Source organism: Camellia sinensis, chromosome 8, assembly GCF_055761805.1.
Source record: "Camellia sinensis isolate YWXY chromosome 8, ASM5576180v1, whole genome shotgun sequence".
In the NCBI taxonomy this organism is placed as follows: domain Eukaryota; kingdom Viridiplantae; phylum Streptophyta; class Magnoliopsida; order Ericales; family Theaceae; genus Camellia; species Camellia sinensis.
Genome location: NC_138968.1, coordinates 110846904 through 110870279, shown reverse-complemented (window position 1 = coordinate 110870279; position 23376 = coordinate 110846904). Strand labels below are relative to the sequence as shown.

The window sequence follows — 23376 nt, the reverse complement described above, 5'->3', positions numbered from 1 at the left end:
GCCATCATAGTCACCATCCTCACTACATGTGCTTCAGCGACAAAGGCAGATGAAGCTGGAAACAAGGAGACTAACCCATCAATAACACGTCCTGCTGAATCTCTCATAATAGCAACAGCGGTTGCTATGGTTCTGCATTTGTTAAAACTTGCATCACAGTTAATTTTGCACTCCCCAGAAGGTGCAGGTTGCCAGCCTTGGGCCTCCACCAACGCTGGAGCTGGTGTATCAATGTGAGCAGAGTGGCCTTTTTGACAATGTGCTTGGCACTCATTCCACCCGTGTTATTTTCGCAATGGTATCCATGGGATTAATAGGGACTTGATTGAATAAAAAAACGTTTCTCGCTTTCCAGATATACCACCCAATAAAAACACTCTTGCTAATTATCAAATCCTGGTCATCATTCTGGCGCATAGGTTTCATCCACTGAGTTGTCCAATGTGCTACATTCACCACAGACCCTTTTTCAATTCTAATATTCAATAGACTTCCGAACCACACAGCTTGAGTCCATGGGCAATCAAATAACAGATGTTCCACTGATTCATCATCCTTCAAGCAAACAGGGCATACCTTAGATGGTGAGCATCGTCGTCGATGGAGATTAACCTTAGAAGCCAAAAGATTCTTACAAGCCCGCCACCAAAAGTGCTTGAGCTTGGGAGGGGCGTTAATGGACCACAAACGCTTCCAGAACCCTTCAGAAAGTTGAAAGGAGCTTGATGGTTGGGACGGAGAGCTCGGATGCATGGATGTCTTAGCCACCCAGTAGCCAGTTGCATTATCAATTAATTAGATCAACAAAAACTGAAATTCAACAAAGTATATGTTATATGTGGAAACAAATAGATTTATATCAGCATGCCATAAATAAATAAAAATTCCAAAGAGAGTCAGAATTTACTGAATACAATTAGTAATGATATTCATATTCACAACCCTTTAATCTGTTTTTTTTCTAATCAGAAAATGACTGTCCGGCCAGAAACATATAATCATAGGTTACCACCACCGGTTCAGCCACTATTATTCTTATCGTTACAAAAAAATTGCAAAACACTGCCCACCCCGACACCAGGAACCAAAAATAAATGATCCAAGAGCCGAGCTTTATCTAGCCAAGGAGAAGAAAAAAAAATGTAATTAAACAGAACCTTTTTCCTTTGGGGAGTAAAAAAATATGCAGGAGAACCACTGCTACATTTTCTTGATGTCGTATAACTCAGTATTCTTATGTAACCTACATACAACTCGAGCAGATAGAATGGGATATCAGCTCAGAATTAGGGGAAGAAGAGTTTAATCTGATACTTGTTCAGCTAGCCAATAACCATGTCGTCCCCAGCTTGAGCTGCAACTTCTTCAAGTCTCTTCCACATCAACTCGCGTTGCTCCTCCAATTCTCTGGACCTGGCTTCTCTCTCAGCGTACTGCTGATCACACTCTTCAAACAGCTCTGCATCCATATCCAGGAACATTTTTCGGACATTGGCAGTCAGCCCATGAACCGCCTGGTTCCAGTGGCCCTCTATGTTCTTCTCCAATGCTTCAAAGATGAGTGGCAAAATTACTTGTCGGTTCTGGGCAATCAAGCCCACTATGTGTTCATTGTTCCACAAGTAGAGTGCTCGTTCTGCTACCTGTCATGTACTTTTGACTTAGAAACAGCTCATACAGCTTACATAGTGCATTTGTGTAATGTCACAATGAAAATTGAAGAAACAAACCATGAACACCATACCACAATGGGAACAAAGACATATCTGAGCAAGTAAAAAACACAAGATCATATATTTAGTTCCAAGTAGCTCCTTATCACACAAGAAAGATAGCTGATAATGTTTAAAAAAAAAAATTGAAGAAAATGACTAAGCACAGGTTGAACTCTGCCTATGGCTGCATTGGAGCCCAGGTGTAGTGATAAATGAACGAGGGTTAGCTAGGGCGTTTCCCCAAGTGACATGCCACGTTGGTGCTCAGGTGTGGCAAGAAGTAAATGTACAATAATGGGTAGAGAAGCTAGTCCATAACAGTAAGAAAAGCTTAGGAACTTGGAAAATAAGAACAATAACAAAGAAATGTCTGGAACTAGTGGATACTATGATTAGAAGGAAAATCAATCTTATTTGTTTACAAGAAACTAAATGGGTAAGGAAAAAATCTGGGAAAATAGAAAGAGTACAATATGGACTCCAGTATTCTGGAAAAGAGAAACATGGGAATGGAGAAGGGACAATTGTAGACAAAAATTTTAAAGTTGTAAAGGATCAAAGTAAATAAACTAAAGTGAACCAATCAAAACTAAGTCTAGTCCCATTCCAGTGGGGTCAGCTACATGAATCACTTTTTCCCATTCTGCTCTGCCAAGGATTTAGTTTTATTTCATATTAGGATTCATGTTCATAAGAAATTTGACGGGAATTTTACAAATCACTGTCAAGCTACTTAACACACAATCCTCCTTATCCAAGCTTGGGACAGGCTGTATAAAAACAATAAGCAGGGCACAAGCAGAGTTATTAAAATAAAATGAGATAGAATAATATTGGAAGAGACACTAAATATGAGTTATTAAAAGAAGATAGAATAATATTGAAAGAGAGACTAAATATAATTAGTGCTTAGGAGCCTCAAATAGGAATTAAGATGAATCCAGTAAGCCACAAATTTGGGAGCATTTGGACGGATTAGTACAGGGGATATCAAAGCGGAGAGAGTTTTTATAGGCAATCATGTTAATGACCATATGAGGAGATATAGTGGGGATGAGATTTTGGATATGGAGAGAGAAATGACGAAGGTAATGTTATCCTAGAGTTTGCAATGACATATAACTTTGTGCTAGCAAAGACATGCTTTAAGAAGCAGGAAGAACAATTAATAACATTTAAAAGTGGAACCAATAGTAGCCAAATAGATTTCTTTCTAATTAGTAGAGTTAATAAAGGAACCCATACGGATTATAAACTAATAATAGGAGAGTCTAATTACACAATGTAGGTTAATGATATAAGATGAATGTATCATGGAGTGGAAGAGGAAGAGAAAAGGAAGTAGGTAACCAAGAATCAGACAGTGGAACTTATAATGTGAATATTTAGCACTCTTTAAGAACATAATGATTAAAGAAGGAAAATGGACTTCGAATGAGAAAACTAATCCTATGTAATGTGAGATGGCCATGAGCATTAAAGAAACAAATAGCAAAAGAGGTTCTTGGTGAATCTAACAGAAGTGAGTCACCATCTAAAGAAACTTAATGCCCAAATGAAGAGGTTTAAAAAGCAATTAAAACAAAAGGAGACTGTCAAAAAGCTTTTATACATGTATGAATAACAAAATTTCAAAAAGATATAAAGAATGCTAGTTAAGAAAGATGAAATCAAGGAATGGTATGGGAGTCACTTTTAAAAACTATTTAATGAAAACCACTCAAGAAACTTAAGTTTAAAAGAACTTGATAACTCTAGTAGTAATATATATACTACAAGTAATATTAGTTATAAATACTTTGCAAAATTAGAGTAGTGGAGGTAAAAGAGGCTACACGACATTCCCATTGAAGTTTGGATGTGTTTAAGTAACGAATAGTTTTTCTACTAATTTGTTTAATAAGGATCTTAAATTTTAAAAAAAGGCTTGATGAAAGAGTAAAAGCACACTAGTTCCAATATACAAGAACAAAAGTAATATTTAAACTTGCACTAATTATTGTGGTAATAAATTATGTGTCATATAATAAACTTTACAAGAGTAATTGTGCTGAGATAAAGACATGAAACAACTGCTTTGAAAAAGTAACTTGGTTTTATGATTGAGAGATCTATTATGAAATTTATTTGAGAAAGATGGTAGAATATTTAGAACTTCAGATGCTTTAGAATGAAAACAAGGGCCAAAGAGAAACAAAGGAGAACAAGTTCTACAACTCTATCACCAAAATTAATGGATTCTTATGTTTCAGTCTTCTGTAACTCCAGAAGAAAGAAGAATTATTGTTTATACTCAGTTGCATTTAATTCAGCTCTTCTAAAAAATCAATTCTTCTTGCCAAGAATTTTGACAACAAATTGGGATTAAATTTGTAAGCAGACAATGCAAACTGGACCACCTTTGTTTTGTTTGATTTTGTAGTTCGAAGTTAATTCTTCCAAGTAGTAAGGCAGTAAATGTCTTCAGCCTATAGGTATCAACTCACAAATAATCATAACAAATGCACCTAATGCCGCACAGTAGGAAAACTGGCCTTGATCGCATTAGTGCACAAATGAGCAGATAAAGTTTAAGGAAAATTCAGGGAAAAAGAAAAGCAATAGAGCAAATGGTTGGACAAACGCATACACACAACTCACAATTCAAAATTCTTTTCAAAACTTACAATTCAAAATTCTTTTCAAAACTCACAACCAAACTCTTTTTTTTTTTTTTTAAATTCAAAAAAATATTTTTTTATTTTGTTCTTTAAAAATATTTTTTTCAAGAAATATTTTTTTTTATTTTTGAAGAAAAATATTGTTTATTTGTTAATTTTTTTGAAAAAATATTTTGTTATTTTTTTAAGTATTGACCGAATAATTTGTTATGATTTATATATATATATATATATGGGCAATACAAAAAAATTTAAAATTTAAATTAAATACTTTTTTTAAAATTAAAAAAAAAAGTAACAAAAAAATTTTAAAACAATATTTAAAATATTAAAATATTTTTAAAAATATTTTTAAAATAAAATCAAATATTTAAAATAAACAAATTAAAAAATATATTTAAAATATAAAGAATATTTTTTAAAAAAATTTACATATTTAAAAAAAACCCAAAATATTTTAAAATACAACTCAAAACTCAAAACTCTTTTCAAAACTCTTAACCAAATAAATTTTCTTTTTTCAAAACTCATTTCAAAAATTCAAAACTCAAAATACAACTCAAAACTCAAATTATGATTCAAAAACTAAACCAAACCGAGCCATTATTTTTCCTATTCCTTATATGCATTTCACTAGTTTGGCAACATAACATTTTAACCAAAAAGTCACCACAAGTTGTCAGATCATTCTCTCCATTTTTCTGCACATCTTTTCATAAAAAGTCAAAAAATTACTAAAATAGTCTATTTTCAAACGAGACTTAATTTTCTTCTGGTTCATGTACACACTTAACCTTGAGCTAACAATTGATAAGTGGGAATATTATTTTCCTAACCGGTAGAGAATGTAGATGCATTTTACTAATTTCTTCTGCTTCATGTACATGCAATTAAATCTCAAGCTAACAATTGATGAAAAATATTCATTTAGCCTACTTTCAAAATTCAAAAACAACTCAGATAAAAAACATAAAGCCTCACTCAAAAGATGGAAAGCAGAAATTGAAGTACAAAAGTCACCCCTTGGGGGGGTGAGTAGGAAAGAAAAACATAGAAATTGACAAACTGGTAAGTAGCCAAATCAAAATTGTTCATATAAAACATAAATAAATGTGCAAAGTATAAAACATCAAGAAGATAAGAAAAAGCTTATCAAAAAGCATAAAACATAAACAGGTAGCAATAAAGTGGACGATCACATATGACCTGCAGTCCTCTAACAACATACACATAGCCTCTCAATTTGCATTCGTAAAACTCAATGTGAAAACATTTTGATTGTTTCTTCAAAGAATGAACTAAAAAACTATAATCTCTAAGAAACCTAAAATAAAAGGAGGCCGCCTTAAGGCATTATCCTGCTCTCACTCTCATTCTTTCAGCAAATCAAACTAGTTGCTTATTGACCTGAATAAGTTACCTGAACTATATTCATATAAAGAAAAAGAAAAAAATGTTAACTACAGGGATCAAACAATCCATCAATCTATAAAAGAATGGCAATGATAAACTCATCCAACAACATGCATGGATGCCTAGAAGGGGAATAATATAACAGCAGATAAAGTACATGTAACATTCTCAAACCTGGAAATGCGGGCTGATGAGGCAACGCCGAATCTGTCTGAAAAGAGGAACCATGCAGCGTTGGAATTCTTCGGTCAGTGTAGCTTCCAAAACTTCTTCTAATTCTCCAAGAAAGAGAACCTCTTTCCCACAATTAGTGACTGGCCAGTACTTCAATAACCCCATAATGACAGTATCTGCCAACTTATAATCCTTCTCAACAAACTGGATAATGCAGTAAGATAATTGTTGATGATATGAGGCAACACATTTCGGCTTGTGGAGTGGTATAAGTGCCCGAACAAGGAATAACTTATGCTCCTCTTTCATCGGCAACGCAAACCCATTTATTATACTTCCAAGAATCTCTAACAATTCACCAATCCCACTATGCCTCTCCGTTTCAAATATGAACCGGTAGAAGATATTATTTATTGCCTTCCTTATAAATGGTCGATGAACCATGAATTTTCCGTAGATACGATGCAGAATAGTCTTCAAATACTCCCGCTCTCGTGGATCCTCGGAATCAAACAAATCAAGCAATTTCACCACAAATGAGTGATCAATATATCGTTTTGCGACCTTAGTGTCCAACTCAGTTGACACAACATATCTCAAAAGCAACTCATACACAAGTTGCAAGTGAATCCACGAAGGCTCGAAAAACGCGTCATCCTCATCCGGTTCATCAATTTCGGTCGCACTATTTTCATGGGTTGCTGGGGGTAAACACCGAAAAATATTCACCGAAATCATCCGAACCAACTCTTCTTGTAGAGTTTCGTTCAACTTACACCACCCTGTCTGCACCAATTCAATCAACTCCGCAAGGGTTTGTCTCTTTATCTCCTTCTCACGAGCCGACTTCAACGGGTCGGAGAAATCAAAGGTAAAGCAACAAATTTTAAGCTTACGGATGAAAACAACGTGACGGTCCATCAACGGGACGTCCTTCAACATGGGCAAGATTTCAACCACACCAGAAGTGGGTGGAGCAGACACAGATACAAGTTGTGAGTTGGAATTGGAAGCTGAAGGCCCAACGGCGGAGCGGGAAGCATGGTTCACGGTCACACTCGGTTGGGGGTTCGATGTGGGGGGTTCAATGGCTTCCGATTTGGGGACCTTACGCTGTCCACGTTTGATGAATTTGTTCAACATGATTGGGACTATTTTACTCTCTAACACTAACCCTAGACTAATCTTTTTTTTCTTTTTTTTTAATTGTATGTGCTTATCGTTCTATGCAATGATCATCGGAGCGATTGATCAAACAATTGAAACCCTAGAAATCGATCGGTGTACGAAGTAAATACAGATATATGTGCGTGTGTGTGTGTATATATCTCTATATATATATATATATAGAGAGAGAGAGAGAGAGAGAGAGAGAGAGATAATTTTCTCAGGAAATCAACAGGAAAATGAGGGGAAAAATTACCTCACGAGAGAGATCCGAAGACATCAGCGAAAGACAGTGAGCGCGTGTTCGTGTTTGTTTCGTCGGAAGTGTTGGCAGTTTAGGCTGCGTTTGTTTTGGGAATATCAAAATAATTCATTTTTTCAGAAATTTTTAGTTAAGTAAGGTTATTATGCCTTCGTTTTGGGACGTGGGTTACTTTTTTTTAATTATTTTTGAGGTTTAAAAGTTTTGTTAGTGGTGAATTTTTTGACTTTTTTAATTTTTATAAAAAAAATATTATAATTTAAATATAATATTTTATTTCATTAATTTTTTAATTTATTTTATTTTTTTGCTCTCAAATCCTTAACCTAGAACTTTTCATTTATATTTTACATAGTAATTTCTAATATTGTTAACTTTTAAAATAAAAAGTTCAACAAATGAAAATAAATAAAGAGATATAGATTAACATGGATTTCAAGAACTATATGATGACTACCAATAAAATTTAAAATAGCCAACCTCCTTTTTCCCCAAGAAAAATCAATTGATTGCTTTTAAACTATTCATTGGATAAGAATAACTATTCTTGACAATTTGAATCTTATTCTGTTTCTATTTTTATTTTGTTTAATTTGATATAGCTAAATTATTGGGCATTCTGTTCATAAAATTTGAATTTTCTTTCGCCAAAAATTCATAGTATGAAATATTAGGCTTTTAAGGATAAGTTCCCACAAAATAACCAAAATACCCCTTTACCATCTTTGCCTTTCACGCGTTTTATTTCTCTCTCTTACACTCCTTTGAGCTCTCTCTCTCTCTCTCTCTTCTCTCTCTCTCTCTGGTTCTAGGGTTTGATCTCACAATACCAATCCATCCACCTCCATACTCATCAAAACCTTAATCGGTCAAACTTCATGTTGACCAACAACAACAACAACTACCACCACATCAACTACAACAAGAAGAAGGTGACGCGTAGTGTAACAATCCCGAACTATGATTAGCTATTAAACCGTGATTAAGCATGCTTAATGAGTAATTGAGATGAAATTTTAAATTAATTGCATGTGTATTGCATTATTTGTGTTTATTTACTGTAGGAATATCTGTTTGTGTTTCTGTTTTGTTATGCGAATTGAAGGTCTTATCGGTATTCGATCACGAAATTGACTTGATTTATGTGTTATTTGGAATTTTTAGAATTTTATGGTAGGTTTGATTGAAATTTGATTCGGAGCGATTAAATTAGAATAATTAATGTCCATTTGATTAACTTTAACTAATCACCACTAATCAAGCATATATAAGGCTTAAGTTGATTATAGAGCATCACTCACATTCTCATTTTACCATATTTGAGACTTCAAACATATAGAGAAAGGGACTAAGAGAGAATTAAGTGCAAACAAAGGAATTAGCTTGGAATTCAAGGATTTGGTTTGGAATCTTAGTGAATTCACCATCTAGAGCTTGATTGAGAAGTTAAGGTAAGGATTCAACAGTTAGATTGTATAATCATGGTATTTAGGACATGAATTCTAAAGGATTAAGTAGAGTTATGCAAGAATTGAGCTAGTAATGTAGAGAAGATGAACATGTCATACATACATGTGCATTTCATGGATTTTGAGTGCTGATTTCAACAAATTCATATATGCAAGGACCTATTTTTGTTCAATTATAGGAGCTCATTGTGGTTTTGTACTTTAACACTCCATTTGTAGGAACCCACATTTTATGTTCTCATCATGTTCATGAGCATCTGTGTGATTATGATTCGTTAAGGTTGCATGTGTGTGTTGTGATTTGTTTCGCTTGAGTTAATGTGATCCATGCCTTGTTTTGAAGCCTTGTGCTTTGTCTAAGTGTAGTATGCTTGTCTTGTTCCTTCCTTGATGTGAAACTTAGGTCACGCCTTGCCTGAGTTATACTAGCCGATGTTATTCCAAGCCGAGGTCATCCTTAGTCTAGTAGAAGTATCTTGGAACCCCTTGTCGACCTCCGTCCTTGCCTTGACCACATTAGCCGAGATGTTACCTTGCACCCAAGTGATCTCGTCCTGGAGTGGTATGACCTAGGCCGAGGTGTGGCGCATCTAGGCCAAGATGTGGCACAGCTTAGTCAAGTGTTGTCCTTCCTAGCCGAGGTCATTGTCACTTTAGTTGCCGAAGTCCTTTGTTAGCCGATGTCACCCCTTGCCGGTGTGCCATTCCGTATAGCTTGTTAGATACGCCTTGTTGTTAGCCGATGTCATAGCCCGTCAGAGAGCCCATACCGCTTTGCTTGTTGAACACCCTTCCATCACGCTTTGTCTGGCCTGTCAGCCACCTTTTCAGGTAGAACCCAACCAGTCGCCGCCACGTGTCTCAGCAGAGGGTTAACCCCAGAACCGGGTATAGAAAACTATCATTTGGTGTCATAACCTTGTCTTGTAGAGAGAGAAGCTCTAGGAAAGAGAAAGAGTTTAGAGTGAGAAGTAGATCCTCAAGCTTGATTCCTAGAGATCCGACCGTTAGATCCGCGTTCTAAGGTTAGATTCTTGATCTGCTTATGATGTTCTTTATGTTTATGTTATTGCATTGCATGATTGAAAATGATTTGTAAGCCATGCATCGTTTTGAAACTCGATTTTAGAAAGAGAAAATGACATTCATGTGTTCTTCAAGAAAAGTCTTGTTTTGATCCGAAAGCTTGCATAAAGAATCATGTTTTTGTGTTTGTTTCCGCAAGAATTCCAAGTACGGGTACCCAGGTCCATATTTTCAAACTCATAGCACGAAAACCCCAGATCTGTGATGACAGATTATGATTGAACATCCATATTTTTCATGTTTCCACATTCATGCTCTTCATGTTCATCAACAGAGGGGAACCCAGAGTTTCCCGACCTCTTTTCGTTGCATGTGGCCCTCGGGAACACACCTCGGCGAGGAGGTGTGGAACCTCGGCCTAGACCTGGTTGGTGCCCAGCATGTTTTCCGAAATCATTTGTGTACATACGAAACTTGTTGAAGGTGCATTCAATAGGCTTTGCCCTGTGTTTGTAGGACTTGGGCTTGTCTCGACCCCGACGTGTGAAGAAACTAAGTGAGTGGTATTTTTAATAAAGCTATGTTACACTTGTTTTCATAAATCTCGTCTTGCCTTGTTTTGAAAAGTACTTGATTTAGCATGAATGACTATCCCTACTTGCTTATTAAACGCTATCTTGTTTTGATGACATGTCTTGAAAGTCCTTAGCTGCAGGGGACTATAATGCAACTGCACTCTTGTCTTGAAAGTCCTTAGCTGCAGGGGACTATAATGCAACTGCACTCTTGTCTTGATATGTCATCGCACTTGTAATATGTAGATGTAATAACATCCAAGAACTTGAAAGGCCGGCAATGAACTTGATTTCCCTCTTGATTGTAAAGTATGCTATGTATTGTTTTGAAAGAAATCTTGGATATCAATCATGCAAAAACCTTTATTTCTAATATCATTCACTGAGTATCCAAGCTCACCCTCTCTATATATATGTAGGTGACGAACAAGAAGGCATTGAGGCCTAGACGTGATGCCGATGTGTTTTTGGGTGCATTGCCGACATGTTTTGGATTATCATTTTGTACCGTCTTGAAGATCATGCTTCTCGGCTTGTTTTCATTTGTACTTGTATACGTCGGCTTGAGAAGCCTTTTGGTCAAGATGTGTTTTGTATCTCATTTCCTTATTGTATCTAAGTTGTAAGACTTTGTAAAGATGTATGTCATTCATTGGACTTAAGCACGGCTCTCATGGACTATTTAGATTCTGTATATGTATATATATTGCTTCCGCACTCGTAAGCCCCATATTTTATACTCTGATTGTGTGTGACTTTGTAAGTCGGCTTTCGGTAATCTTGGATTACTGGCCATCACGGCACCCAAACTACTAGGGGCGGTTTGGGGGCGTGACAGAATGGTATCAGAGCACAAGATCCTTATAGTACGTTATTCACACACTTTGAGTCCTAAAGAGCATAGGATGTCCCTTAGAAGAATGTTAGGATTGCATCATGTTGCTTGCTACTTGAAAAGGTGTGCATCGTCTTGGCATGAACAATTTGTTACATCAACATGATCATAGTCTCTTGCATACACGTTCACCTGTTCTTTTGTTCTAAGTGTCACATCCTCCACACCCAGCGCCATGAGGAGAGGTAGACCTCCAGTTGGCCGAGATCATTCCGAGGATAGGTTGGAGAGACTGGAAAGGTTAGTCGAAGGCTTGGTTCGTGAACTGAGACAACCGAGGCCACAGGATACTGGTACCACCTCTACCCAGGTCGAGCAGACCAATGGCCGATATGCAGCTCCGCCTCCACCTCCTCCAGTGCCACAAGTGCCTTTACAACAGGCTTTGTATGGGAACGACACGATAACCCTGATCAGAGAGTTCAAGAAAATGAAACCGCCAAGATTCCAAGGGGGCATAGAACCAATGAAAGCCGAGGCGTGGGTTTTAGAAATGGAGAAGCTGTTTGAAATTTTCCCCAGTACAGACGCTCAGAAGGTATCTCTGGCAGCGTTCACGTTAGACGATGACGCCCGCAGGTGGTGGATGATGGTTCGAGAAAGTAATCCGGGTTTGACTTGGGCCAGATTCCTGGAGTTATTCTACAACAAACATTTTCCCCTTAGCGTCCGAGACCGAAAGACCACGGAGTTCCAGAATCTGACACAGGGGAACAAGACCGTGGCAGAGTATGATCGTGCCTTTACCGAATTAGCGAGATATGCGCCCCATATGGTTGACGACGAATACCGAAAAGCGAGAAAGTTCGAAAGTGGGTTACGTGGACCGATACAAGACAGGGTCAACATGCTCAATATGCCGACATACGCTGGAGTACTGGACAAGGCCATCCTGGCTGAAGCTAATTTAAACCGATACCAGAGTTCAAGTGAGGGTCAGAGGAAGAGACAGAATTATGATAATCGCCGAGTTCCGTTCAATGCCAAGAAGAGAATGAGCACAGACAGTTCCAGCAACTCAAATCAGGAAGGTAACGCCAAGCCGATGTGCGCGAGTTGTGGAAAGCTACATTTCGGGGTTTGTCGTTGGGCAACAGGAGCTTGCTATGAGTGTGGCGAGATAGGCCATCACGTGAAGGACTGCCCGAAAACAAGGACCGATGATGGGAAGAGGAATGGAAGCACCTCGGGCTCTGCACAGAAGAATAACATCGGGGGAGTACAGGCGAGACAGGGCCGAGTTTTCGCATTGGTGCCAGGAGACGCCCAGAATGCTGAAGCAGTGGTATCAGGTACCATTTCAATTTGTTCTCAAGATGCATACGTATTGATTGATTCAGGTTCTACGCATTCATTTGTATCCACCTTATTCGCCGAGAAGTTGGATAGGGAATTAGAACCCCTTGATTATGTATTATCTGTGTCTATTCCATCTGGGAGAAACATGATTGTTGCATCCATTTATAGGGCGTGTGTTGTTATGATTGAGGGTGTAGAGTTGTTAGTCGATTTGATGCCTTTGAACATGACCCATTTCGATGTCATATTGGGGATGGATTGGTTAGTAGCGAATCACGCATCCATTAATTGTGTTACTAAGAGCGTCACGCTGAAGACCCCAGATCTAGCCGAGGTCATTTTCCAGGGTAAAGGAGTAGTACCCCCACCTTACTTAATTTCATCCATGAAGGCCTACAAGTTGATCCAAAAAGGATGTAAGGGTTATTTATGCAGTATACTAAGTGATTTGAATGGAAATGTTGAGTTAGCCGACATACCCGTTGTTGAGGAATTTCCCGATGTCTTTCCGAATGAGTTGCCTGGCCACCTTGTCGACAGGGAAATAGAGTTTACCGTGGACATCCTGTCAGGAACACAACCCATCTCCAAAACACCCTACAGAATGGCCCCAGCTGAACTTAGAGAACTGAAATCGCAGTTACAAGAATTGTTGGACAAAGGATTTGTTAGGCCGAGCACTTCACCGTGGGGAGCACCCGTGCTATTTGTTAAGAAAAAAGATGGCACGCTTCGTCTTTGCATTGACTACAGAGAACTTAATAAGGTGACCATCAAGAACAAGTACCCATTGCCTAGAATTGACGATTTGCTTGATCAACTACGAGGAGCACGAGTCTTTTCCAAGATTGACCTTAGGTCAGGCTACCACCAGTTGAAGGTTAAAGCCGAGGACATCGAGAAAACTGCTTTTCGGACAAGATATGGCCACTACGAATTTTTGGTAATGCCCTTCGGAGTAACCAATGCCCCAGCAGCATTCATGGACTTGATGAACAGAGTCTTTAAGCCGTACCTAGATGAGTTTGTCATTATTTTTATCGACGACATATTGATCTATTCCGGGAGTGCGAGCGAGCACGAGAATCATCTGAGACTTGCCCTACAGACCTTGAGAGATAAGAAGTTGTACGCCAAGTTAAGTAAATGCGAATTTTGGCTTTCCAGCATTTCATTTCTAGGACATGTGATTAATGAGGACGGTATATCAGTTGACCCCAGTAAGATTGAAGCCATTGTGAATTGGCCGACGCCGACCAACGTGTCCGAGGTTCGTAGTTTTCTGGGTTTGGCAGGTTATTACAGAAAGTTTGTGAAGGATTTCTCGAGGATTGTAGTGCCATTGACACAACTAACCAAGAAGGGAGCAGCTTATGAATGGACCAATGAAAGAGAATCGGCTTTTCAGGAGCTGAAGACGAGGTTGGTCACAGCACCAGTTCTGGTACTACCATCGGCTAATGAGGAATTTCAGATTTACAGTGATGCTTTACATAAAGGTTTGGGTTGCGTGTTAATGCAAGAAGGTAAAGTCATAGCGTATGCGTCTCGTCAGTTGAAGCCCAATGAAAAGAATTATCCCACCCATGATCTGGAGCTAGCTGCCGTGGTTTTTGCTTTGAAGATATGGCGCCATTACTTGTATGGAACATCTTGCCAAGTTTTCACCGACCACAAGAGTCTGAAGTACCTGTTCACTCAGAAAGAGTTAAATATGAGGCAGAGAAGATGGCTCGAGCTACTGAAGGATTATGACATACAGATTCAGTATCACCCAGGTAAGGCAAATTCCGTAGCCGACGCATTGAGCAGGAAGTTAGTTGGAAGTTTGGCATGCCTGACAGCAATTTCGGTGGAACCGACCATCATTGAGGAAGTGAAGACCAGACAGAGGGAGGATAAATTCCTCAAGAAGGTAATTGATGAATTCGTCACCAAGCCGAGGCCGGGATACACTATAGAGAATCAAGTGCTTAAGTTTGAAGGAAGATTGTGCATGGCCGACGTACCGGAGTTGAAAAGGAAGATTTTGCAAGAGGCCCATAGTTCCAAGTTTGCCATTCATCCAGGGAGCACCAAGATGTATCAGGACGTAAAGCGGACCTTTTGGTGGCCAAACATGAAAAGAGAGATAGCCGAGTTCGTATTTCAGTGTCTGTGTTGTCAACAAGTGAAGGCAGAACACCAGAGACCGGCAGGACTTCTTCAACCCTTGTCAATTCCTAAGTGGAAATGGGAGCACATCTCCATGGATTTCGTAGTGGGTTTGCCGAGGACGCAGAGAGGTATGGATTCCATTTGGGTTATAGTCGACAGGTTTACTAAGTCAGCTCACTTTCTGCCTGTCAAGACTACATTCAATGCCAACCGACTTGCCGAATTGTACATGAATGAGATCGTTAGGCTTCATGGTGTGCCGATGTCCATTGTGTCAGACCGAGATCCGAAGTTCGTTTCTAGATTTTGGCAGAGTCTACAAGGAGCCTTGGGAACAGAGTTGAGATTTAGCACAGCCTTTCACCCCCAGACCGACGGACAGACAGAAAAGGACGATTCAGACACTCGAAGACATGCTCAGACTGTGCGTGTTGGATTTCCGGGGAAGTTGGGAATCGCATTTGCCATTAGTAGAGTTCGCGTACAACAACAGTTATCAAGCCAGCATTAGCATGGCGCCGTATGAAGCTTTGTATGGAAGGGAGTGCAGATCGCCGATATGTTGGACTGAAGTAGGAGACAAAGCTCTAATTGGCCCCGAGTTGGTTCAGGTGACAACTGAAAAGATCAAACTCATTCAACAGAGGATTAAAACTGCACAGAGTCGACAGAAGTGTTATGCCGACCAAAGAAGGAGGGAGTTAGAATTTGAAATTGGGGATCATGTGTTTTTGAAGGTCTCGCCGATGACAGGAGTTTCGAGATTTGGGAAGAAGGGTAAACTTGCACCCCGATATATTGGGCCGTTTGAAATTCTTGAGAGAGTTAACACCGTGGCTTACAGACTCGCTTTGCCGCCAGATTTGAGCCAAGTCCACAGTGTGTTCCATGTCTCAATGCTGAGAAAATACATCCGAGACCCACTGCATGTAATAGATTACTCCGGAGTTGTAGTTAATGAAGACTTGGGCTACGAAGAGAAGCCGATGAGAATTATCGACAGACAAGTGAGGCAGTTGAGAAACAAGTCGATATCAATGGTGAAAATCGAATGGGAGAAGCATTATGGCGAGGAGGCCACATGGGAAAAGGAAGAGGAGATGAAAATCCGTTACCCGGAGTTATTCGTGGGGCAAGGTAACTTAAGTTTGGGGACCAAACTTCCTTAAGGAGGGTAGACTGTAGGAACCCACATTTTATGTTCTCATCATGTTCACGAGCATCTGTGTGATTATGATTCGTTAAGGTTGCATGTGTGTGTTGTGATTTGTTTCGCTTGAGTTAATGTGATCCATGCCTTGTTTTGAAGCCTTGTGCTTTGTCTAAGTGTAGTATGCTTGTCTTGTTCCTTCCTTGATGTGAAACTTAGGTCATGCCTTGCCTGAGTTATACTAGCCGATGTTATTCCAAGCCGAGGTCATCCTTAGTCTAGTAGAAGTATCTTGGAACCCCTTGTCGACCTCCGTCCTTGCCTTGACCACATTAGCCGAGATGTTACCTTGCACCCAAGTGATCTCGTCCTGGAGTGGTATGACCTAGGCCGAGGTGTGGCGCATCTAGGCCAAGATGTGGCACAACTTAGTCAAGTGTTGTCCTTCCTAGCCGAGGTCATTGTCACTTTAGTTGCCGAAGTCCTTTGTTAGCCGATGTCACCCCTTGCCGGTGTGCCATTCCGTATAGCTTGTTAGATACGCCTTGTTGTTAGCCGATGTCATAGCCCGTCAGAGAGCCCATACCGCTTTGCTTGTTGAACACCCTTCCATCACGCTTTGTCTGGCCTGTTAGCCACCTTTTCAGGTAGAACCCAACCAGTCGCCGCCACGTGTCTCAGCAGAGGGTTAACCCCAGAACCGGGTATAGAAAACTATCATTTGGTGTCATAACCTTGTCTTGTAGAGAGAGAAGCTCTAGGAAGGAGAAAGAGTTTAGAGTGAGAAGTAGATCCTCAAGCTTGATTCCTAGAGATCCGACCGTTAGATCCGCGTTCTAAGGTTAGATTCTTGATCTGCTCATGATGTTCTTTATGTTTATGTTATTGCATTGCATGATTGAAAATGATTTGTAAGCCATGCATCGTTTTGAAACTCGATTTTAGAAAGAGAAAATGACATTCATGTGTTCTTCAAGAAAAGTCTTGTTTTGATCCGAAAGCTTGCATAAAGAATCATGTTTTTGTGTTTGTTTCCGCAAAAATTCCAAGTACGGGTACCCAGGTCCATATTTTCAAACTCATAGCATGAAAACCCCAGATCTGTGATGACAGATTATGATTGAACATCCATATTTTTCATGTTTCCACATTCATGCTCTTCATGTTCATCAACAGAGGGGAACCCAGAGTTTCCCGACCTCTTTTCCTTGCATGTGGCCCTCGGGAACACACCTCGGTGAGGAGGTGTGGAACCTCGGCCTAGACCTGGTTGGTGGCCAGCATGTTTTCCGAAATCATTTGTGTACATACGAAACTTGTTGAAGGTGCATTCAATAGGCTTTGCCCTGTGTTTGTAGGACTTGGGCTTGTCTCGACCCCGACGTGTGAAGAAACTAAGTGAGTGGTATTTTTAATAAAGCTATGTTACACTTGTTTTCATAAATCTCGTCTTGCCTTGTTTTGAAAAGTACTTGATTTAGCATGAATGACTATCCCTACTTGCTTATTAAACGCTATCTTGTTTTGATGACATGTCTTGAAAGTCCTTAGCTGCAGGGGACTATAATGCAACTGCACTCTTGTCTTGAAAGTCCTTAGCTGCAGGGGACTATAATGCAACTGCACTCTTGTCTTGAAAGTCCTTAGCTGCAGGGGACTATAATGCAACTGCACTCTTGTCTTGATATGTCATCGCACTTGTAATATGTAGATGTAATAACATCCAAGAACTTGAAAGGCCGGCAATGAACTTGATTTCCCTCTTGATTGTAAAGTATGCTATGTATTGTTTTGAAAGAAATCTTGGATATCAATCATGCAAAAACCTTTATTTCTAATATCATTCACTGAGTATCCAAGCTCACCCTCTCTATATATATGTAGGTGACGAACAAGAAGGCATTGAGGCCTAGACGTGATGCCGATGTGTTTTTGGGTGCATTGCCGACATGTTTTGGATTATCATTTTGTACCGTCTTGAAGATCATGCTTCTCGGCTTGTTTTCATTTGTACTTGTATACGTCGGCTTGAGAAGCCTTTTGGTCAAGATGTGTTTTGTATCTCATTTCCTTATTGTATCTAAGTTGTAAGACTTTGTAAAGATGTATGTCATTCATTGGACTTAAGCACGGCTCTCATGGACTATTTAGATTCTGTATATGTATATATATTGCTTCCGCACTCGTAAGCCCCATATTTTATACTCTGATTGTGTGTGACTTTGTAAGTCGGCTTTCGGTAATCTCGGATTACTGGCCATCACGGCACCCAAACTACTAGGGGCGGTTTGGGGGCGTGACACCATTTGTATATGTTTTGGAAGGTTTGAGTTCTTGACAACACATGCATGATATATACACATATGGTTCAAGTTTGGTTTTGAAGAATTCACTTGCTTTTGGGCATTGATTTTGTGTAATGAACCTTAATTCATGGTGTCTTAAAAGTTTACAAGTGTTTTCTCAAGTTTTGGGACCCAAAGTTGTGTTTTGCAGTTTTGAATTTGAGTTTTGGACTTAGAACATCAATCTGGAAATTTTAGAATTTTGTCTCACCGCTCAAACGACAGATTCTGCGCTCAAACGACCACTCTTGATTTTGCACTTCCGCTCGAGCGAGAAAAAGTGTGCTCGAACATAAAATGCATGCTCGTAGAAGTTTACACATTTTGCAGACCGCTCGAGCGATTAGAGTTACGCTCGAGCAAAGACCTCAGTCTTACGCTTGAGCGTGTGTCGAGCGAAAAAATCAAGCAACCAATACTTTTGCAAAGTTTACAGATCGCTCGAGCGACTGAAGTTGTACTCGAGTGACCACTCTTATTGTTGAACCTTCGCTCGAGCAAAAGAAGTTGCATTCAAGCGAAGACCCTGTTTTTAGCAAATTTGATTAAATGTTTTGAATCACATTTTGGCATCCTCATTATATCTTAGGCATTCTTAAGCTCTAATTAAGAAATAATAATGAAGATAAGACTTAGAAACACACTAAGAACAAAATACTATAAGTTAAGTACTATCTGAGTATGTGTTTCAATATGTGTATCTGTTATGTTTGTGTAGGTCACACGTCGTAAGCCATCTAATTTGCCTGTTCTGTCTGTCTACTTTCGGAGCCATGTGTGAGTAATAACTTAGTAAAGCTATATTCAACTTTATTTATTTTCTGTATAATGAAATAAGATCTGTTTTCTAAAATGTTATGTTCTGTACAATGAATAATTGTCCAATTTCTAACAATGCATCCGTGGTATTCTTAGCATATCTATTAGCTATTACCTGGTATCGGATGTCCTATTATGGAACTTAATATGTCTGTAATCTATTACCCATACCGGAGGCTTCATTATGGAGCTCAGCATATCTATTCTCTGTTACCCAGATCCGGAGGTTCCTTTTATGGAACTGGTTATACATAACCACCATCTGTTCTGCATATGTTCTGTATCTGTTTGTAACTATTTTGTATCTGTTTTGTTAACGCTAATGGATGTACCACATATGATTAAGCATGAACTCTAATTTCTGTATAAGAATATGAATCTGTTTCTGATATGAAATATGTTTTCCGTATCTGATATGGAACATCATTCAATTAAAAACTTTTACTCTGTTATTATTCACTAGGCTTCCGCTCACTCCATTACTTATGTATGTATGTAGATAATTAGGCACATAGGCAGGCCCAATGATGATCGCCTGGGGCTCTGTTTTGTCGGCCAACCCTTGTGCCTTCCGATGAGGTTTCGAAAGCCATGTGGTCATGTTTTGTAAACGTATAAGACTGGTTTTTTTTTTTATTTTTTTGGATTAGGAACAAATTTTCTGTTTATCTGTATATTGGGCTAAGTCCCCTTTTGGTTATATCTGTAATGAATGTGACGTAAGACTACTATAATTATGACGTCACGTGTTTGTATATAAAATTTTGAAATTTCTGTCCTATGTATCTCTACACAGTTCAATGGACGTTGTATTTTGTATATTTGCTTCCACAGCCCCTTATGTTATAAGATATTCATATCAGAGGCCTTTGATAATCCCAAGATTATTGGCCGGTTACGACGCTAAATCTATAAGGACAGCTTTGGATCGTGATACGTAGGGCACTAGTGATGACAAATCGGAATGAAGATGAACACCATGGGTGTAGTGAAGGTTGGTAGAGTCTTTCTCTCTCTCTCTCTCTCTCTCTCTCTCTCTCTCTTTATTTCTTCGAACTTTGGGCACACCTTTTTTTTCTTCCATTTTTGCAAAATCAGGATCCCTTATCCGTAGGCTTCTTCTACAAGCCTTCACGTGGTCTTCTCTTACCTCACGATATTAGGGTTTTTTATTACCTCGAGCTATAGAATCCATCGATCGATCTCCGAAAACACACGACCAAGGTCATTGTGATGGGCCTCCATCCGAACTACTTCATCTCCCGTACCACCATCCATCACTCTAGCATCGCTACTTTCACTTTCCGCTCTAAGGCCTCCGCCGAGTCCACCATTGTCGCCTTCATCGATCTCTCATTTGGTATTATTCTCAATACTAAACCAATACACACATACACACACACACGCTCTATCTTTGTCTCTATCTCTGTCTCTTTGATTTGTAATTTGGGGTTCAAATTAGGGTTTTGGTATTGCAAAATGACGTTTTGCAAAAGGAGAGTCCTAATTCGACTTCTTCGCTATTGTCGAAGCTAGTGAGAGGTGATGTGCTTCTTGACTCATGTGGCTCCTGAGATTATATTCTCTCTCCGGCGGCTCCAGTGGCCATTATTACGGCCATCCATTTCAATAGATCATAAGCTAAGTTTGTAGAGGGAGATGGAGAACAATTCACACAGCGAGGACACTAGTAGTCAATTTGCAGAATAATAGTGTATTGTCATTTCCAATATGTGATGAAGACAGAGAGACAACATCATTATCCATTGGAAAATGCTATAGATCCCAAATAATCTATCAAATTTTCTAGCATCACTAGCATCACTCTTATCCATAAGCCAAGCAGGAAAATTATTAAATTCAAATTACTAGTTCAAATTAGGCCCACAAATTTGAGCATAAAGTAAATTTGGGCTCTATTTAGTTTAGGAAATTTATTTCAATATCAGATGCAGACCAATTGTTTCAACAGATAAAAAAAAAAATAAAGATTGTGATTGCTTGTTGAATTGTTATTTTAACAAATAAAAAAGAATTTTCAACAGATTAAAAAAATGAACAGATAAAGCTAAAAGAATTTAAACTGATACCTCTTTCTCTCAATCGAATAAAAAAAACTAAACTGAATAAATAGGAGAAATAAGCTTTCTAAATTTTAGTAGATATATACAAATTTAGTGAATTTGAACAGGCAAGAAAAAAATAATTTTGACAGATAAAAAACATTTGAATAGATAGGTTTTAAAATTTTGAACAGATAAAAAATATTTGAACAGATAGGTTAAATGGTAAAATTGAAAATAAAATATTTTTTTAAATAATTAAAATATATTTTTCACTAAAATATTTTACAATGAGTGTACTTTTTACCCAAAAAAAATACTCATAAAAGTTAATGCCTTACATCCTCTTTAGATTAAAATTTTCAATAATTTTCTCTAAATTATTTTGTTGTAGATAAGAATAATTATTGCTTAAATTTTTTAATTTTACCCTACTTTTATCTTTATTTTGTTTTAAAATAGTATGTCATGCTCTTATGCAAGATGACATAACTTTTAGATGGATGAGGTGGGTATTGACATGTCTCTTTCTTGTACTCATACCTTAATTACTCTTTTCAAGATGACCTTTGTTTTATTTTATTTTGTTATAGAAAAATCTTCCTCCTGCAGTTCTAAGGTAGTGTTTTTTGCAGAGATCATCAAAGTGCTTTGTTGTTCGTTTTAAGTCAGTGATTATACCCTGAGAACTTGTCTTGACCTCTCAAGACAAGTTAAGCGTCATGTTGTTTGTTCTGAATCCGAGACTATATTCTGAAAACTTATTCCGTCCTCTCAAGATAAGTTTTACTTAAGTTAGGACTTGCACAGCCCAACAGTGAACCCATACTAAATGTTGCAGTAACAACAATTTAAAACTAATCTCCTAATTAATTGCGTTACGCTCAAAAAATTGACCCAAAAAATTTCGAATTCAAAACCTGAAATCTTAACTCCCACACCTTTACCAAATACGGTACATGCCTTGGGTTCCTAGATGACCTGTAGTCTAATCTTTCCTTTAAGGTCCATTGAAAAGGTTACTCAATCACGAAGTCATGTGGCACTATCTAGCGGACGATGAGATATGGAACAGTGAAGATTTTTTTTTGGTTTTTCATCTGTAGTAAAAATAGGAAAGTTGATGGTAGTGCGAAGAAAAGAACGTCAACGAGGGCCCTAACTGTTCTTTTAATTTTCTTGATTTCATAAAAGATAAATGATTATATCATTATTCAAAGGGAAAATTGGCCTAAGGTCCCTCCTCTACTTTTGATATGAGGAGAGGTCCTTTATAATATGTTTTGATGGCTAAGGTCCCTCAAATTTATTTTAGGTTATAAAGTACCTAAATTACCCTTCCTTTATAACATAAATTTGTTTGAATATTATATGGTTGAGTTAACTGATACATTTTGGAAACCGAATTTGAAGGGGAGATTTTGTCGGAGTTTTCGTCGGAGATTTCAGTGGAGATTTTATGGTGGAGATTTCTTCGGAGATTTCAGTGGAGTTGACGAGAAAGATTGCTACGATCGTGTAGATTTTGTTGGAGATTTCGTCGGAGATTTCAGTGGTGTGATAGTGTATTGATCGCGTAGATTTTCAGTGGAGTTGAATCAGGTTTGTTTTCGATGGAGATAGCACATGCATTTTGATATTTGTTTTGAATTTTTGTGTAGAGAGAGGCCAGCTTGATAGAGTTGATTTTTATTTTTGGAATTAATTTTTTATTATTTGTTTTTTAATCAATTTGAAAGAGTGTTGACAGTGTGTTGATCGCGTAGGTTTTTGAGTTGAGTTGAATTAGGTTTGTTTTCGATTTAGATTCCAAATGTATTTTTATTTTTGTTTAGAGAGAGGCCAGCTTGATAGAGTTGATTTTTATTTTTGGAATTAATTTTTCATTCTTTGTTTTTTTGATCAATTTCAGATAGTGTTGACAGTGTAGGTGATTTTGATGTTTAGAGTTCATTTTTGGTGCTCTGTTTTTTATCAACATGCTGATGAATTATAGTTGTGTTCTATGTTTTTTCAAACCAAAGAAATTTCATTTTCTGCACTATTGTTTGTGTAGTCCAGAGGAAATTATAAGTGCATATGGACATATTATTAGAAGTTTGTAATGGCGATAGAATATGAGAAAGTGAATGTAAGTTCATAAATTTCTCTATACTTGTATTTGTAGTTCAGAGAAAATTGTAAGTT

General features: G+C 38.2%; 1 protein-coding gene across 1 annotated transcript; it reads right to left on the bottom strand.

The window, feature by feature from the left end:
- Nucleotides 1–902: 902 nt before the first annotated feature.
- On the bottom strand, nt 903–7509 carry LOC114271407 (serine/threonine protein phosphatase 2A 57 kDa regulatory subunit B' beta isoform). Its single transcript, XM_028213027.2, has 2 exons — nt 5963–7509; nt 903–1643 (listed from the first exon to the last, which is right to left on the bottom strand). The coding sequence occupies exons 1-2, from the start codon at nt 7103–7105 to the stop codon at nt 1323–1325; spliced, it is 1464 nt and encodes a 487-aa protein (XP_028068828.1). The 5' UTR covers nt 7106–7509; the 3' UTR covers nt 903–1322.
- Nucleotides 7510–23376: the final 15867 nt, after the last annotated feature.